The sequence below is a fragment of the Lipotes vexillifer genome, unplaced genomic scaffold (genome assembly GCF_000442215.2).
Source record: "Lipotes vexillifer unplaced genomic scaffold, Lipotes_vexillifer_v1.1 scaffold325, whole genome shotgun sequence".
NCBI classification, from domain to species: Eukaryota; Metazoa; Chordata; class Mammalia; order Artiodactyla; family Lipotidae; genus Lipotes; species Lipotes vexillifer.
The window spans coordinates 1,287,998-1,308,360 of NW_006799313.1; the positions used below are offsets into that span (position 1 = coordinate 1,287,998).

General features: G+C 37.8%; 1 protein-coding gene across 3 annotated transcripts in view; it reads left to right on the forward strand.

Moving 5' to 3' along the window:
• EXOC6 (exocyst complex component 6) overlaps nucleotides 1–20,363 on the forward strand; it is a 215,349-nt gene that overhangs the window by 54,533 nt on the left and 140,453 nt on the right. For all 3 annotated transcript variants that reach the window (XM_007471565.1, XM_007471564.1, XM_007471566.1), the window contains exon 6: nucleotides 2,576–2,780. In XM_007471565.1, coding sequence (XP_007471627.1) covers nucleotides 2,576–2,780 — 205 coding nt within the window. The remainder of the gene's footprint in view (nucleotides 1–2,575; nucleotides 2,781–20,363) is intronic.

The window sequence follows — 20,363 nt, forward strand, 5'->3', positions numbered from 1 at the left end:
ATACAATGAGTAAGATGTTCCAGACTCATGTTGTACTTTTCTTGCCCTAGATCTGGAGCTGTCCTCCAAAGTACAGCTCCTTTTAGTGAGTAATGGTATTTAGAAACTAAGATCTGCATCTGCATGCTAGGTAGGCTTATTATATAAAACACACACACACACACACACACACACCTGTCCTCCAAAGTACAGCTCCTTTTAGTGAGTAATGGTATTTAGAAACTAAGATCTGCATCTGCATGCTAGGTAGGCTTATTATATAAAACACACACACACACACACACACACACCTACACACACCCTATCTTTCATGCCCTCCAGCTTCCACGTTTGCCATTGAGAAGTTTGAAGTCATTCTGATTTCTCATCCATAGTTTGTGACCCACATTTTCTCTCTTTTAGCATCTTCTCTTTGTCATCTGTGGTCTGTAATTTCCTGGTGTGAGCTTTGATGTGGGTGGGTCTGTTTACTTCCATTGTGCTGGGTACTTCGTGAACCTACTTTTGTTTTTAAGTGAAAGTGAGTTTATTTTTAAAACTTTTTTTTAGTTTTATAAATTTATTTATTTTTGGCTGCATTGGGTCTTCGTTGCTGTGCGCGGGCTTTCTCTAGTCGCAGTGAGCGGGGGCTACTCTTTGTTGCGGTGCGCGGGCTTCTCATTGTGGTGGCTTCTCTTATGGAGCACGGGCTCTAGGCATGCGGGTCTCAGCAGTTGTGGCATGTGGGCTCAGTAGTTGTGGCTCACGGGCTCTACAGTGCAGGCTTAGTAGTCATGGCACATGGGCTCAGTTGCTCCCTGGCATGTGGGATCTTCCTGGACCAGGGATCCAACCCGTGTGCCCTGCATTGGCAGGCGGACTCTTAACCACTGCACCACCAGGGAAATCCCTCTTTTTCTTCTTTAAAAAAATTATTTTTTTGTCACACAGATATCAGTGTTTTAAATCAGGTTGGATGTACCAAGGTCTCTGTTAGTCCAGTGGTTGGGACTCGGAGCTCCCACTGCAGGAGCTTCTTCCCAACCCCAGGCTCTCAAACCAAGATCCTGCAAGCCCCGTGGGGTGGCAAAAAAAAAAAAAAAGAACAATAACAAAGTAAAAAATAAAATAAGACTAGGAAACTAACAGATATGTTAGAAAGAATGTAAAAATAAAAATGTAGATGAATCAACAACCGGGAGGTACATCAGTACCACAATAGTAAAAAAGAGGAGGGAAAAGGAAAAAGAAAAAGGGCAGGGGAGCGAGGCCTGGGATGTGGAGGGCAGGGCCTAAGCAAGGGCGAGGTTTGGGTGGTGGGTGGGGCCAATGCTCTGGACCCACAGGTCTGGAAAAGACCCTGGGGGGTGGGGCTTAGGCTCAAGGAACGGAAGGTTACCAGGCATGACCCCCACCCCTGGTCTCAGAGGGTGGGGGACCTCACCTGGGAGCCCAGCAGGCTTCCTGGGCTCCAGTGGTCCTGCTCAAACACCCTCCTCTCCTCTCCTGCTCCTCCGCCCTGGAGGGCCCCTCCCAGCTGCCTCTCCTGATCTCCCCAGCCTCCCTCCTATGCCCCCAGGACCGGAGTGGCCTGGATGGGGCTTTGGAGGTGGGGGGACAGGCTTGGGAGCTCAGCAGGCTCCCCGGGCCCAGTGGGCCAGGCGATCGCCCTCTGCCCCTCTCCCACTCCTCCCGGAGAGTCCCTCCCACCTGCCTCTCCTGATCTCCCTGGCCTCAGGGGCGCCGATCCTGTCTGGCCTCCACTTCTCCCCGCTCAGTCCCCCTACCTCCAACTGGTTCACTCCCATCTCCTTGGGCGTCACAGCCCCGCACCAGTGGCTGGCAGGCGCCCTAGTTGTGGGGAGATGCTAACTCCACGTCTTCCCACACCGCCATCTTCACCAATGCTTTTTTTTTTTTGCGGTACGCGGGCCTCTCACTACTGTGGCCTCTCCCGTCACGCGCAGACTCAATGGCCATGGCTCACGGGCCCAGCCGCTCCGCGGCATGTGGGATCTCCCCGGACCGGGGCACAAACCCGTGTCCCCTGCATCGGCAGGCGGACTCTCAACCACTGCGCCACCAGGGAAGCCCTATTAATGGCTTTTTAAGTGGTTTTTGTGACACAATATTATTTCTAATTGCCTTAAAGAGTGTAAAATTTTCCAAAAAATTTTTCTTAAAATATATTTTACTTTGATTTGATTTAAACCTGTGCCGTGTACTTTTTTGAAGGTAGGGGATGTGGATGGGAGAGATATCATGAAATCATATATCAAATATTCTAATTAAAAATTTTGGAACTATTATACATATATACATTTAAGGTATTGTGATGACTGTGATAATGCTTGTGATGTTATAGATTTAGATGAAATGAAGTAAAGAAGTTTGTTAGTGAATTTTCATCCTGGAACTTTTTCATATGGTTTATAGTTTGTGCTTAGTAAATAGAAATAAATGTTAATTTTATTTATTTTATTTTTACTATAACAATATCCTTTTTGTTGGGAGTGTTGGACTGATTATTTGGACTTACTTGTAAAATAAATGTAATAAGAACTTTTTATAGAGTGTTCTTTTTAACTTCTCACAGGTATTATTCTGCTCTGAAAACTATGGAACAATTAGAGAATGTGTATTTTCCCCGGGTTAGTCAATACCGGTTTTGTCAGCTGATGATAGAAAATCTTCCTAAGCTCCGTGAAGATATTAAAGAAATCTCCATGTCTGATCTCAAAGACTTTTTGGAAAGCATTCGCAAACATTCTGACAAAATAGGTGAAACAGCAATGAAACAGGTGAGAATAAAAAGTAGAATTTTATTTATTTATTGAAGTATAATTGATTTACAGTGCTGTGCCAATCTCTGCTGTACAGCAAAGTGACTCAGTTTTACACATACATTCTTAAAAAGGAGACTTTTAATTTAATGTTAGTTAATAATCTAGGTTATAGAATATACCCAAAGTTTACTTTTTTTACTTACATAAAATACTTGTTTTTTTTTAGTTTTAGCCTTTTCTTAGCTTTCCTTATTCTTGTTTAGAATGGATTTCATCAGCATTTCTTCTTTGGTTTGAAGTTATTCCTTATTTAATTAAGTAAAGTTGATCTAACTTTATTCCCCAACTGATCTCTCAGCAATCTTCCCCATGTATGTAGTATCACATTAACTTTTTTCTGCAAATTTGGTATAAAATTAGCTAAAAAGAGGCAGCCACAGAGGCACGTGGGAGCCCTTTTATGCTAAGGTTATAAATTGTTCTCTTTTTAAAGCAAATTGAAAGTATTATCTTTGAATTAACTCCTACAGCTCAGTAACAAAAAGGCAAACAATGGGAAAATATTTGGCAGTTATAAAATTAATGTACCTACCTTTTGAGTCAGCAGTTACTCTCCTAGGTATTTACCAGTGAGAAATGAAAGCGCATCCTCACGATGCTCCATCCTCAGCAGCTTTGTTCACAGCTAGCCAAAAACTGGAAACAAGCCAAATGGACATCAAAAGGAGAATGGATACACAAATTGTGCTATACTCATGCAATAGAATATTACTTAGCAATAAGAAGGAATGAATTTCTGATATGTGTAACAACAAGTATGAATCTCCCAGACATTATGCTGAGCTACAGAAGCTGGACACAGAAAAGCACACACTTATATCTATTTGCATGTAATTCTAAAGCAGGCAAAACTAATTTAAGGTTAAAAAAAAAATCAACACAGTAGCTGCCTCTGGGTGGGGAGATTGCCTGAGAAGGGACACAAGGGAACTTTCTGGGGAGATGGAAATGTTCTATACCATGACAAAGTATATCTGCTTGTCAAAATTGTATAGTTAAGATCTGTATATTTTAATGTATGTAAGTCTTATCTGAAAAAAAATTATAAACAATGCATGGGGTGTTTGTGGAGTGAGTAGGTAAAGACATAGATGAAACAAGGATGTATAAACATTAATTGTTGAAGATAGGTGATGTGAACTTGAGAGTTCATTATATTTATCTGTTTACTTTGTATTTGAAATTTTCAGTAATAAAAAGTTTTCTTCTTCTTTTTTTTTTTTGCGGTACGCGGGCCTCTCACTGCTGTGGCCTCTCCCGCTGTGGAGCACAAGCTCTGGATGCGCAGGCTCAGCGGCCATGGCTCATGGGCCCAGCCGCTCCGCGGCATGTGGGATCCTCCCGGACCAGGGCATGAACCTGCGTCCCCTGCACCGGCAGGCGGACTCCCAACCACTGCGCCACCAGGGAAGCCCAATAGAAAGTTTTAAAATTATTTAAATGAATTAAAACTTCTAAGAGTTCACATTTAAAACCCCCCAATAATCACAGAGTCATAGAAATAAAGCTATGTTCATCTTTTAATTAATTAATTAATTAATTATTTGGTTGCGCCGGGTCTTAGTTGCGGTAGGTGGGCTCCTTAGCTGCGGCTCCAGGGCTCCTTAGTTGTGGCATGCGAACTCTTAGTTGCGGCATGCATGTGGGATCTAGTTCCCTGACTAGGGATTGAACCCGGGCCCCCTGCATTGGGAGAGTGGAGTCTTATCCACTGTGCCACCTGGGAAGTCCCTCTTTTTTCTTTTTTTTTAAATTGAAGTGTCGTTGGTTTACAGTATTGTGTTTCTGGTTTACAGCGAAGTGATTCAGTTATACGTATATATATTCTTTTTCATGTTTTTTTTCCATTATGGTTTATTACAGGATATTGAATACAGTTCCCTGTGCTAAACAGTAGGACCTTGTTGTTTATCTATGTTATATATAGTAGTTTGTATCTGCTAATCCCAAACTCCTAATTTATCCCTCCCTCACCCCCTTTCCCCTTTGGTAACTCTAAGTTTGTTTTCTGTGTTTATGAGTCTGTTTCTGTTTTGTAAATAAATTCATTTGTATCATAGTTTATATTCCACTTATAAGTGATGTTGTATGGTATTTGTCTCTTTCTTTCTTCACTTAGTATGATAATCTCTAGGTCCATCCATGTAGCTGCAAATAGCATTAATTCATTCTTTTTATGGCTGAGTAGTATTCCATTATATATATACACCACATGTTCTTTATCCCTTCATCTGTTGATGTACATTTAGGTTGCTTCCATGTCTTTCCTATCATAAACAGTGCTGCTGTGAGTGCGTGTATCTTTTCGAATTAGAGTTTTCTCTGGATATGGCCCAGGAATGGGATTGCTGGATGTTATGGCAACTCTATTTTTAGTTTTTTAAGGAACCTCCATACTTTTTTATCCATAGTGGCTGTATCAGTTTACATTCCCACCAACAGTGTAGGAGGGTTCCCTTTTCTCTATACCCTCTCCAGCATTTATCATTTGTAGACTTTTTAATGATGGTCATTCTGACTGGTGTGAGGTGATACCTCATTGTAGTTTTGATTTGCATTTCTCTTATAATTAGCAATGTTGAGCATCTTTTCATGTGCCTATTGGTCATCTGTATGTCTTCTTTGGAGAAATGTCTGTTTAGGTCTTCTGGCCATTTTTTGATTAGGTTGTCTGTTCATTTTTCTAATTAAAGAAATATGTATCAGATTATTGCCACAGCAGAGGAAATTAAAATTCAGTATATGAAGTTTCTTCCTATTTTAACTTTTAAAGGATTGCCTATAAATCAGATAATCTCCATTATATTTCTATTAATTGTTTCAGCTTTACACAGTATTCTATGTTAATTTGTCTTTAATAGATTGTTTTACTTTGAGGATGCATTGATTTTGAAAATTCTTTACCAGGATGAATTTACTTTAAAAAATGAAAACGATGGGGCTTCCCTGGTGGCGCAGTGCTTGAGAGTCCGCCTGCCGATGCAGGAGACGCGGGTTCGTGCCCCGTTTCGGGAAGATCCCACATGCCGCGGAGCGGCTGGGCCCGTGAGCCATGGCCGCTGAGCCTGCGCGTCCGGAGCCTGTGCTCCGCAAATGGGAGAGGCCACAACAGTGAGAGGCCCGCATAACGCAAGGAAAAAAAAAAAAAAAAAATGAAAACGATGTACAATAATGTAGGACTTGTGAGGATATACGCTAATGTTTTTTAAAAGTTGTCTCATTTAAAAAAAAATTTGTAGTTAAGTGTTTCTTACCTGTAGATGGACTATAGCAGATTTTCTTTTCTTTCTTTCTTTTCCTTTTTTTTTTTTTACTTTTCTCATTGTTTTATTATTTTTTTTTAATTTTAATTTTTTATTGAAGTATAGTTGATGTACAATGTTATATAAGTTACAGGTTTACAATATAGTGATTCACAATTTTTAAAGGTTATACTTCATTTATAGTTACTTTAAAGTATTGGCTCTATTCCACATGTTGTACAATATATCCTTGTAGCTTATTTTATACCTAATAGTTTGTACCTCTTAATCCCATACCCCAATATTGCCCCTCCCTCTTCCTTCTCCCCACTGGTAACCACTAGTTTGTTCTCTATATCTGTGAATCTGCTTCTTTTTTGTTATATTCATTAGTTTGTTGTATTTTTTAGATTCTACGTATAAGTGGTATCATTGTCTTTCTCTGAATTCTTTTACTTAGCATAATGCCCTCCAAGTCCATTCATGTTGCTGCAAATGGCAAAATTTCATTCTTTTTTTATGGTTGAGTAGTATTCCATTGTGTGTGTGTGTGTGTGTGTGTGTGCGCATCTATATCTCACATCTTCTTTATCCATTCATCCGTGTATTGGACACTTAGGTTACTTTCATATCTTCGGAATTGTAAATAATGCTATGAACATTGGGGTTTATGTATCATTTCTAATTAGTGTTTTTGTTTTTGCTTTTGGATGTATACCCAGGAGTGGAATTGCTGGGTCATAGGGTAGCTCTATTTTTAGTTTTTTGAGAAACCTCCATACTATTTTCCACTGCGGATGCACCAATTTACATTCCCATCAACAGTTTATGAGGGTTTCCTTTTCTCCATATAGCAGATTTGATTTTCAAATTATTTTCATAGTTATCTCTTGTTAAGATTAGTTAAATACTTGGTTGACAAAAATTCTTTTTGTTATTGTTGTTTTTTGTTTTTTGGCCATGCTGAGTAGCTTGTGGGATCTTAGTTCCCTGACCAGGGATCAAACCCAGGCCCTGGTAGTGAGAGCACTGAGTATTAACCACTGGACTTCCAGGAAATTCCCCAAAATATCTTTATTTGCTGTAAATAAGAAGAAGCTACTAAGCAGAATTTAAACCACACTTTTTGCCTCTCTTTTCTATGAAAGCTAGGCCTGGGGCTATTTTCCCTACCATTGGGATGGTGGGAATATGGTTAGTTGTGGGTGGTGTTATAGGAACAGAAATAGTAGAAGTGTAGGCCAGCGAGTTAGAGTTTGAACATCACATTAGTAGCCTGGAAAAAATAAATGTTAGGAAAGTGTAAGAGAGTAATATTTGAAGCCAAGTTCAGGAAAAGAATCCAGAGATTCTGAATCTAGATAATATGATTATTCCAGAGAACTATATAGGTTAAGAAAGCCCCGGTAGAACCAAAAGATTGGATATTAACTCACTGTTAAGCTATAATAAAGTGTGGGATTTCATAGTTTTCCTCTGAAGAGATCATCTTTCTCCTCCACTGCTGACACTTCAACAACAGCTCACAGGACTGCTGGTACAATTTATGCTAAAATGGGAGTCAGAGAAGCAATTGATTCTTCCCATAGCACCTCCCATTATTCTCAGGATCTTAAGTCTTCCTGAGTGATTGCCTCTGATCAGTGAATGTTCTTCCCCAACTTTATGTTCTTGCCTTCAGTATCTTGCCTTCTTGTTTTCAGTACTTTTTCTCCTACATCTGGACAAGGAATTATGTGTATGCCATGGGGATAAAAAACACAATCACATGGAAGATTTTTCAGTGTGAAGATGTGAACAGTAGTTTAAAGTTCATGTTCCATTATACATTTAAATTAAGAGTTTCATTATTAAACTTATTCTCTCTGACCTGTTTTTTGTAGACTGGTTTTGGACTTTTTCTACCTAGGCAGTCCACTAAATCATGGGCTCTAGGACTTAAGGTTTATGAGAATTTCTTGCTGGGCAGGAATAGACTCTTCCTGGTTCACCACTATTTTTTTTTTTTTTTTTTGTATAAACAATCAAGCTCCCTACCTCTGCAACCAAAAGACAGATGTTTTATACAGAAACCTTTCCTAATCATCTGTCTATAGGGATTTTTTCCTTACAATATTTCCTTTAGAAGGTGTCTCCCATGAAACTGAGAGGTTAGAGAGTTTTCTTATGGTGGAACAGCTAGAGTCCTTAAGATCTGATAAGAAAATTTGTGCTTTGTTCAATTTTGGTTTCCCTTCTTGCACCCATTTAATATCTTGTGATTTTTTTTGAGCATTGGAAACCTTCTGGAGTCTCTCATAAAGTGTCATCACTTTGTCAGAATCACACTTTGGTTCTGGAATCTCCTTAGGTGACATAAATGGAAACCTTGTACTTTGCTAAGTAGCTCCCTCCCTTGGAGATTCTCTGTATCTTGTGTTTAATTCTATGATCTCATGTCCCATTTATGGATTTGCTTGTTATATATTAACTCGAATGTCCTATAGGAACTTCAAACTTAGCATTTCTGAAAGTAACCTCATTATCTTCTCATTGTTTTCTGTATTTCCTATCTCAGATAGCAGTATCTCCTATTTTCACAAGCCAGAAACTGGGGAGTACTTTAGACTTTTCAGGAGTATTTATACTCTATGTAGTTTGTTACAAAGTCCTACTTAGTAACTATCAATTTTACTTCTAAATATCTGTAGATTCTATATCCTCTGCTGTACATACCCAGACTGTTGTTATATCAAATTAATTATTCTTCTTATCTCTAGTCTTTTCTCCTTTTGCTTATTATCCTAAAATTCAACTTTAACCACATCACTCACTCTTCAGTGATTCCCAGTTACTCTTTACCTAAGTTCAGATTACTCAGCATGAAACAAAAGCCTCATCTCTGGATACTCCCTCTTCCTGTGTGCTACAGAAGTACACATCTCATAAATTTTCTTTTTTTTAACATCTTTATTGGAGTATAATTGCTTTACAATGGCATGTTACTTTCAGCTTCACAACAGAATGAATCAGTTATATATATACATATGTTCCCATATCTCTTCCTGCTTGCCTCTCCCTCCCTCCCACCCTCCCTATCCCACCCCTCCAGGCGGTTACAAAGCACCGAGCTGATCTCCCTGTGCTATGCGGCTGCTTCCCACTAGCTATCTACCTTACGTTTGGTAGTGTATATATGTCCATGCCTCTCTCTCGCTTTGTCACAGCTCACCCTTCCCCCTCCCCATATCCTCAAGTCCGTTCTCTAGTAAGTCTGTGTCTTTATTCCTGTTTCACCCAGGTTCTTCATGACATTTTTTGTTCTTAAATTCCATATATATGTGTTAGCATACGGTATTTGTCTCTCTCTTTCTGACTTACTTCACTCTGTATGACAGACTCCAGGTCTATCCACCTCATTACAAATAGCGCAATTTCGTTTCTTTTTATGGCTGAGTAATATTCCATTGTATATATGTGCCATGTCTTCATTATCCATTCATCTGACGATGGACACTTAGGTTGTTTCCATCTCCGGGCTATTGTAAATAGAGCTGCAGTGAACATTTTGGTACATGATTCTTTTTGAATTATGGTTTTCTCAGGGTATATGCCTCGTAGTGGGATTGCTGGGTCATATGGTAGTTCTATTTGTAGTTTTTTAAGGAACCTCCACTGTTCTCCACAGTGGCTGTATCAATTTACATTCCCACCAACAGTGTAAGAGGGTTCCCTTTTCTCCACACCCTCTCCAGCATTTATTGTTTCTAGATTTTTTGATGATGGCTATTCTGACTGGTGTGAGATGATATCTCATTGTAGTTTTGATTTGCATTTCTCTAATGATTAGTGATGTTGAGCATTCTTTCATGTGTTTGTTGACAGTCTGTATATCTTCTTTGGAGGAATGTCTGTTTAGGTCTTCTGCCCATTTTTGGATTGGGTGGTTTGTTTTTTTGTTATTAAGCTGCATGAGATGCTTATAAATTTTGGAGATTAATCCTTTGTCAGTTGCTTCATTTGCAAATATTTTCTGCCATTCTGAGGGTTGTCTTTTGGTCCTGTTTATGGTTTCCTTTGCTGTGCAAAAGCTTTTAAGTTTCATTAGGTCCCATTTGTTTATTTTTGTTTTTATTTCCATTTCTCTAGGAGGTGGGTCAAAAAGGACCTTGCTGTGATTTATGTCATAGAGTGTCCTGCCTATGTTTTCCTCTAAGAGTTTGATAGTTTCTGGCCTTACATTTAGGTCTTTAATCCATTTTGAGCTTATTTTTGTGTATGGTGTTAGGGAGTGATCTAATCTCATACTTTTACATGTACCTGTCCAGTTTTCCCAGCACCACTTATTGAAGAGGCTGTCCTTTCTCCACTGTACATTCCTGCCTCCTTTATCAAAGATAAGGTGACCATATGTGCATGGGTTTATCTCTGGGCTTTCTATCCTGTTCCATTGATCTATCTTTCTGTTTTTGTGCCAGTACCATACTGTCTTGATTACTGTAGCTTTGTAGTATAGTCTGAAGTCAGGGAGCCTGATTCCTCCAGCTCCATTTTTTGTTCTCAAGATTGCTTTGGCTATTCGGGGTCTTTTGTGTTTCCATACAAATTGTGAAATTTTTTGTTCTAGTTCTGTGAAAAATGCCAGTGGTAGTTTGATAGGGATTGCATTGAATCTATAGATTGCTTTGGGTAGTAGAGTCATTTTCACAATGTTGATTCTTCCAATCCAAGAACATGGTATATCTCTCCATCTGTTTGTATCATCTTTAATTTCTTTCATCAGTGTCTTATAATTTTCTGCATACAGGTCTTTTGTCTCCTTAGGTAGGTTTATTCCTAGATATTTTATTCTTTTTGTTGCAATGGTAAATGGGAGTGTTTTCTTGATTTCACTTTCAGATTTTTCATCATTAGTATATAGGAATGCCAGAGATTTCTGTGCATTAATTTTGTATCCTGCTACTTTACCAAATTCATTGATTAGCTCTAGTAGTTTTCTGGTAGCATCTTTAGGATTCGCTATGTATAGTATCGTGTCATCTGCAAATAGTGACAACTTTACTTCTTCTTTTCCGATTTGGATTCCTCTTATTTCCTTTTCTTCTCTGATTGCTGTGGCTAAAACTTCCAAAACTATGTTGAATAAGAGTGGTGAGAGTGGGCAACCTTGTCTTGTTCCTGATCTTAGTGGAAATGCTTTCAGTTTTTCACCATTGAGGACAGTGTTGGCTGTGGGTTTGTTATATATGGCCTTTATTATGTTGAGGAAAGTTCCCTCTATGCCTGCTTTCTGCATGGTTTTTATCATAAATGGGTGTTGAATTTTGTCAAAAGCTTTTTCTGCATCTATTGAGATGATCATATGGTTTTTCTCCTTCAGTTTGTTAATATGGTGTATCATGTTGATTGATTTGCATATGTTGAAGGATCCTTGCATTCCTGGGATAAACCCCACTTGATCATGGTGTATGATCCATTTAATGTGCTGTTGGATTCTGTTTGCTAGTATTTTGTTGAGGATTTTTGTATCTATGTTCATCAGTGATATTGGCCTGTAGTTTTCTTTCTTTGTGACATCCTTGTCTGGTTTTGGTATCACGGTGATGTTGGCCTCGTAGAATGAGTTGAGGAGTGTTTCTCTCTCTGCTATATTTTGGAAGAGTTTGAGAAGGGTAGGTGTTAGCTCTTCTCTAAATGTTTGATAGAATTCGCCTGTGAAGCCATCTGGTCCTGGGCTTTTGTTTGTTGGAAGATTTTTAATCACAATTTCAATTTCAGTGCTTGTGATTCATCTGTTCATATTTTCTGTTTCTTCCTGATTCAGTTTTGGCAGGTTGTGCCTTTCTAAGAATTTGTCCATTTCTTCCAGGTTGTCCATTTTATTGGCATAGAGTTGCTTGTAGTAATCTCTCATGATCTTTTGTATTTCTGCAGTGTCAGTTGTTACTTCTCCTTTTTCATTTCTAATTCTATTGATTTGAGTCTTCTCCCTTTTTTTCTTGATGAGTCTGGCTAATGGTTTATCAATTTTGTTTATCTTCTCAAAGAACCAGCTTTTAGTTTTATTGATCTTTGCTATTGTTTCCTTCATTTCTTTTTCATTTATTTCTGATCTGATTTTTATGATTTCTTTCCTTCTGCTAACTCTGGGGTTTTTTTGTTCTTCTTTCTCTAATTGCTTGAGGTGCAAGGTTAGGTTGTTTATTCGAGATGTTTCCTGCTTCTTAAGGTGGGCTTGTATTGCTATAAACTTCCCTCTTAGAACTGCTTTTGCTGCATCCCATAGGTTTTGGGTCGTTGTATCTCCATTGTCATTTGTTTCTAGGTATTTTTTAATTTCCTCTTTGATTTCTTCAGTGATCACTTCGTTATTAAGTAGTGTATTGTTTAGCCTCCATGTGTTTGTATTTTTTACAGATCTTTTCCTATAATTGATATCTAGTCTCATGGCGTTGTGGTCGGAAAAGATACTTGATACAATTTCAATTTTCTTAAATTTACCAAGGCTTGATTTGTGACCCAAGATATGATCTATCCTGGAGAATGTTCCATGAGCACTTGAGAAAAATGTGTATTCTGTTGTTTTTGGATGGAATGTCCTATAAATATCAATTAAGTCCATCTTGTTTAATGTATCATTTAAAGCTTGTGTTTCCTTATTTATTTTCATTTTGGATGATCTTTCCATTGGTGAAAGTGGGGTGTTAAAGTCCCCTACTATGAATGTGTTATTTATATTCTACATAGTTTGTTATATTCTATGTAGTTTGTTACAAAGTCCTACTTAGTAACTATCAGTTTTACTTCTAAATATCTGTAGATTCTGTATCCTCTGCTGTACATACCCAGACTGTTGTTATATCAAACTAATTATTCTTCTTATCTCTAGTCTTTTCTCCTTTTGCTTATTATCCTAAAATTCAACTTTAACCACATCACTCACTCTTCAGTGATTCCCAGTTACTCTTTACCTAAGTTCAGATTACTCAGCATGAAACAAAAGCCTCATCTCTGGATACTCCTTCTTCCTGTGTGCTACAGCAGTACACATCTCATAAATTTTTGACTACACTGGTTGTTTCCTCTACCTAGAATGCCTTTCATTCTTCTAAATTTTCCAGTCTGATGAATTGCTGCTTTTTCCCCCCACAAACGCTGACTTAAGTATCACTTCATCTGTAAAAATCTACCTTCCTCTGTCTCACTACTACTAGCAAGAGATGGTCTCTTCCTCCTCAGTGCATATGTCTGTTGTACTTTTCACACTACATTATACTTGCATATTTTGTGTTTTTAACTGGACAGTGAGTTTTTAAAGTGAGGGGATATATCCTATTTATTTTTACCTTCCTGAGATCTAGCACTGTTCCTAGCATGAGTTGCACAAAAAGTTTTTTGAAGGAATTTAGAGCTGAGCTTTAGCTTCTCTAGGGAAAAAATTTTAAAGTAAAAGGCAGACTTGCATTTGTAGTGGGGTTTTTTTCCCTCATTCTAATGTGATAGATGAATCCACTATGAGTAGTCTGATGCTTAATTAGTCATTAAATACCTAAAGTTCATAGTCTCAGTTAACATTTTCATATTATATCCCCTGGCACACATTTTAATAGTGTTCTTTAGGGGAAAATGGGACTAAAATGGTCAAATAAGTTTTGGAAACCTGGGTTATATAAAGTTAAGCATATTTCTTATGAATTGTAAATCCCCTGGAAGGGAGGTAAAGTATGTAATATTTATCTTACTTATTTGAGCATAGAACCCTTTTTTCAAGGAGTATCTATTGATAATGTGTGAAATGTTAGTTTTGTACATAACACTGTTTGGAAGCAGTGTTCTAAATAAATGATTTTTTACTCTGAAAAACAAAAATCATCGACAAAATAAGTTTAGGCACAGAGGGAGAAAGGGAATTCTGATTTTTTTTTCAGTGAGTAGGTTAATAATGGTAATGGAGGAGAAGGGATAATGATTTTCTTAAGCACAAGCCTCTGGAGCCAGCCTTAAGGTCTAGGTGAGGGCAGAGCTAGATTTCTGTGGTTTGCATTGTCTGATTACCTGGGATTAGAAAGGTCTGATTAGCAGTAGTGTATTCCTCAGAGAAAATTCACCCTAAAGAGGCAGTGAGTAAACTTTCTACATGCTAACAGAACAGAGTAGCTACAATCTGACCTATCACAACAGAGGGAATGTTCCACTAATATGCATTACATAAGGAAATTTAAATCCTGGAATTAAGCCTATGTTTCTTTCAATCTCTGATAATGAAGTTCTGATAGTGAAGTATCACTAAAATGTGTAAAAAAAAAAAAAGGCTTCTCAACTTACTAATCTGTATAAATGTTCATTTTTGTCAATAATTAAAAGTCAGTTGTGGGATAACAGCTTCTGCATTTCTAGTCTTCACAAGCTGTGGTCATTTTCTGTGGAAAATAAAATAAGCGTGCAACTTGATACCATAGTTCCTTCTGTGAGGTTAGTAGACATTTTTCTCTACAAATAATCCATTGGAGTTAAGGCAGCATATTTTATGTATGTTTCTGTATGTATCATATCTTTAAAATTTTTCTAGTGTTTTTAAATTAATGTATTTGGTTTTCCTCTTAAAAAAGAATTAGTGGTAATTGTTTTGTAAAACGTTGACAGTGCTCCAAACCAAAGGTCATTAAAATAATTGAATCATTATTTGACCTGAATCACTCAAAGGAAGAGGAGTATACTCATTGGTAATTGATATAAAGCTTAACTCTAGGATGCAAAACAAAGTCTAAATAATGGAACTATTAGACATAGACTTTAATATTAATTAATTAATATTGGCGTGGCCAGAAAGTTCATTCGGGTTTTTCTGTAAGACGTTATGGAAAAACCCAAACAAACTTTTTGACCAACCCAGTGTATTCAAGGAATTATAAGACAAGATTGAGAATTTGGAGATCATTGGAAACCATAAAGCGAATCATCTGGAGATTCTAAAACTGAAAATATATTAACAAATTAAGAACTCATCGTGGGCTTCCCTGGTGGCGCAGTGGTTGTGAGTCCGCCTGCCGATGCAGGGGACACGGGTTTGTGCCCCGGTCCGGGAGGATCCCACATGCCGTGGAGCGGCTGGGCCCATGAGCCATGGCTGCTGAGCCTGCGTGTCCGGAGCCTGTGCTCCGCGGTGGGAGAGGCCACAACAGTGAGAGGCCCGCGTACAGGGAAAAAAAAAACAAACAAAAAAACCCACAAACTTAGGATATGTTAATGTTTTAACTATGTAATAGTAAACTGTTTAGTGGTTAACAGAAAAAAAGTGTCTAAGTATGTTTGAACGTCTTGACTGGATAATAAAGAGCTTGGAGGAAAAATGTCAGAACTTGTGAATGAGATGCAATGAAATTTATATTTAGCGCTCCTATTTTGTTAGGGAGGATGCAGGAGACAGGTCATTATGTATTTTTAAGACACTTTCACTTTCCCTAGGAAGTTAGTATCCAGGTTTGTGGAAAAGAAAAGTTCTCAAGGAAGGAGAATGATAAATTTTGAGGAAATAAATTGTGCAGTTTCATTTTTGCAAAATTTTAAAACATATATTTTTGACTAGTGTAAAATGTTTGTAAAAAAAAAAAAAAAAAAAAAAAAAAAGAACTCATCATATAGGAGGCAGAACATATTAGACACAGCTGAAGAAAGAATTAATGAACCAGAAGATGGGTCAGAGGAAAATATCCAAATTGAAGCTCAGAAAGACAAAAGAATGGAAAGTACAGGAAAGAGCTTAGAGACATATGGGGTAAGGTGAAAAGGTTTAATATATATGTAATTATAGTCCCAGAAGGAGAAAAGAGAGAGAATAGGGCATAAAAAATATGGACAGACCTTGAAGCCACAAAAGTGCTATGAATTCTAAGCAAAGAAATACAAACCCATATTTAGGCATATAATTGTAAAATACTGAAAACTAACAAAGAAAAATTTTAAAACAGCCAGAGGAATAGATGTATTATCTTCAAAAGGACAATAATAATATCAGTCAATAGCTGACTTCTCAGCAGAATCAGTGGAAGCCAAAGCATAGTGAAAAGTATATCTGAAGTGCTGATAAGCCTTATGTGTCAACCTAGAATTCTGTACCTAGCAAAAATCTTTTAGAAATGAAGGTGAAATGAAGGTATTTTTCAGATAAATAAAAACCTAGAGAATTTTTTTAGCAGACCTGCACTAAAGGAAATATTAGTGTTTTCAGACATAAAATCATCCCAGTTAGAAGGCCAAAGATGCAGAAGTAAATAGAAAGGGAAACTATTTGGGATAAAACTACATATCTTTTGGCTGTATGAAACAAAATCATCTTATAAGGTTTATGTATGTATAGAATTAACAGTGTGAAACAACAACCACACTTAAGTTGGGAGGGGAATTGATATGAGTTTTAAAAACTCTGTTAAATTATGCTGCTTTCAGAAGACATACCTTACATATAAACATATAGAGAGGTTGAAAGCAAAAGGATGGAAGAGTTGTATCATGAAAAGATTAACCAAGAGAAAGCTGATGTATGTACATTAATATTAAAGTAGGCTTTAACTAACAAAAGATCAAGATGAGAAAAAAAATTAATTACATGGGACTGAATGAACTGATGAGGATGATCATAATCTTTGAGACTTTCTGTTTGAATAAAAAAAAAAAAATCCCACAAGGACTCAGAGGCAAAAAATATACAAATCAATTATCACTGCAAAGTAAAGGAGCTGTTACAGTGGAGGATTACTGGACTGAATGTCAGTATTATGACAGAGTATGAGTGTGTTTTGTGTTTGCAATTATTGTTGCTTTTGTTGTGGTCATCCATTTACAATGCTTGGTGTCAGTTTATTTATCTCTTGTAAAAATAAAATACAGTGTGTGTGTGTGTGTGTGTGTGTGTGTGTGTGAAAAAGTACTTGTATGTTTGGTCTTCACTAGGAAGAAAAATGATGAGGGAGGAGTTGAGGAAACTAGAACATTGATGAGAAATCTGTGAAAATTTGAATTATTATATATATTTTTAATGTTGGCAGCTAATTCTGTATTTTGTAAAACAGTGTACAGGCCAAACAACACATCCATGGGCAGCTGGCCTGTGTATCCCCATATTTATTGATATTACTGAATGTGTTTTAAAAAGTACATATTTCTAAATAAAAAATAAAAATGTAAAAAAAAAAAAAAAGTAGGCTTTAAGACAAAAAGCTTAAGAAAGAGTAACATTTCATAGTGTAAAAGGTTCAGTTCATCAGGAAAATAAACAATTCTAAATTTATTTCTATCTAATAACATAGTCTCAAAATATATAAAGGCAAAAATTGTCAGAATTAAAAGGAGAAATAGACATCTTGACAATCATAATAGATTTCAACACTCCTCTCAGTAACTACTAGAGCCAATAGATATAGTAAGGATTTAGTCCTTTAAAATAATGATTAGCCACCCTGACCTAATTTGACACATGTAACACTGTATCTCTTGATTTCAGAATATACATTTTTTTTTTTTTTTTTGCGGTGCGCGGGCCTCTCACTGTTGTGGCCTCTCCCGTTGCGGAGCACAGGCTCCGGACGCGCAGGCTCAGCGGCCATGGCTCACGGGCCCAGCCGCTCCGCGGCATGTGGGATCTTCCCAGAACAGGGCACGAACCCGTGTCCCCTGCATCAGCAGGTGGACTCTCAACCACTGCGCCACCAGGGAAGCCCAGAATATACATTTTTAAAGAAAATTTATCAAAATTGATTATGTTTTGGTCCATAGAGGAAATGTCAATACATTTCAAAGGTTTGAAATAATACAGAACATATTCTCTGGCCACATTAGAATTATTCCTGATACTGGTAATAAATAGATAAGTAGAAAATCCCTATATATTTGGAAATTAAGAAATAAAATTCTAAATAACCCATGGGTCAAAGAAGAAACTCATTTGAAACCAGAAAATATTTTGAAATGAAAATACCACATTTATAATGAAAATGTGATATATGAAAAACTTGTAGGATATGATAAAAGTCAAGTTTAAGGGAAATTTATAGGCTTAAATTTATAAATTAGGAAAGAAAGGCAGAAATCAATGATCCTAAGTATCCATTTTAAGAAGTTAGAGAAACAGTAGCAAATTAAACTCAATGAAAGTAGAAGTATTGATGTGACACAAAAAGCACAGGCAACATAAACAAAAATAAGTGGAATTACATCTAACTCAAAAGCTTCTGCATAGCAAAGGAAACAGAGTGAAAAGACAACCTACGGAATGGAAGAAAATACTTGGAAACTGTATATCTGATTAGGGGTTAGTCTCCAAAATATGTAAGGAAATCATGCAACTTAATAGCAAAAAACAAAACACAAAACTAATCACCTGATTAAAAAATGAGCTAGGGATTTGAAAAGACATTTCTCCAAAGGAGACATAAAAGTGGCCAACAAATATATTAAAAGATGCTAAACTTTATTAACTATTAGGGAACTGCAAATCAAAATCACAATGGGATGTCACCTTACACCTCTCAAGATGGCTATTACCAAAAAAACAAAAGATAGCAGGTGTTGGTAAGGATGTGGAGAAATTGGAACTCTTGCAAAATGTTGGCAGGAAAGCATAATGGTGTAGCTGCTATGGGAAACAGCACAGTGGTTCCTCAGAAAGTAATAAAAACAGAAATACCATATGATCCAGCAATCCCATTTCTGAGACAAATACTGTATGATTCCACTTACATAAGACATCTAAAGTCAAATTCATAGAAACAGGGCATAATGGTGTAGCTGCTATGGAAAACAATATGGAGGTTCCTCAAAAAGTTAACAATGGGGACTTCCCTGGTGGCGCAGTGGTTAAGAATCTGCCTGCCAGTGCAGGGGACATGGGTTTGAGCCCTGGTCCGGGAAGATCACACATGCCACAAAGCAACTAAACCCGTGTGCCACAACTAAGCCTGTGCTCTAGAGCTCACGAACCACAACTACTGAGCCTTCATGTCACAACTATTGAAGCCCATGAGCCTAGAGCCTGTGCTCCGCAAGAAGAGAGGCCACCACAATGAGAAGCCTGAGCACTGCATCCAAGAGCACTGCTCACCACAACTAGAGCAAGTTCGTGCGCAGCAATGAAGACCCAACACAGCCCCCCAAAAATTAAAAACTAATTTTAAAAAAAGTTAACAATGGAGCTATCATATGTTCTACTATGGGTATTTATCCAAAAAACTTGAAATCAGGGTCTTGATGAATATTAGCACTCCCATGCTCTTTGCAGCATTATTCACAATATCTAAGATGTGGAAACAATGTAAACGTCCATTGACAAATGAATGGGTTAAGAAAATGTGGTATGTACCTATAATGGAATATTATCCAGTCTTTAAAAAGGAAATTATCAGTTATCTAAGTTAGTCAAATTCATAGAATCAAAGAGTGGGATGGCGGTTGCCAGGGGGAAATGAGTTACTAATCAACAGACATAAAATTTCAGTATAGATGAACAAGCTCTAGGGAATTCCTTGGCAGTCCAGTGGTTAGTGATACCTACCAGGGTTCTTGGCCTTCCCTAATCAGTAGAAATTGACTAGAGGCCAGACAAGAAATTCAGCCAAGGCTTTATTGGGGCCCCTGCTGCAGCGGGGGCGGCGGGGGGGGGGAAGCGAGAACAGACAACAGGTTCCCTTGCTTGCTTACTCCCTGAGGAGGGGCGAGCTTGTTCCTTATATGGGGTGAGGGTAGGGGTGTGTCCATGGGTCAGGTTGGAGGGGTGGCTTAGGTGTTTTGCCCACCCTTTAGGTGGCCTAATGTGTAGAGGGCATGCGCAGTACCCTGCTTTTGCTCTGGGCTCTTAAAAAGTGGCAGTGGGGTTTTTTGGACCCTTTGTATCTTTTGTCCACAGTTTGCCCCACCTGTACATGCATGCAGTTATTTTTAGTCCCTTATAGTTTCTTTGTATTTTGTTGCTGGAGGAGAGGTTCGTCCAGTTGCAAGTATTGCAGCACTGAAGCAAAGGGTCCCAGGTCCTAGGCCTGTCTCAGTTAGAACTCCGAGCTTTCACTGCCGTGGGCCCGGTTCTGTCCCTGGTCGGGGAACTAAGATCACACAAGCTGCACAGTGCGGGCAAAAAAAAAAAAAATGTTGAACAAACTCTAGAGGTCTTCTATAAATATCAGTATTATACCTATCAACAATAATGTATTAAATTATTGATATACATATTAATAATGTAATATGTATGTACACTTAAAAATTTAAGAGGGTAGATCTCATGTTAGTGCTTACCACAATAAAATAAAGTTGAAAAAAAGAAACTGGAAGG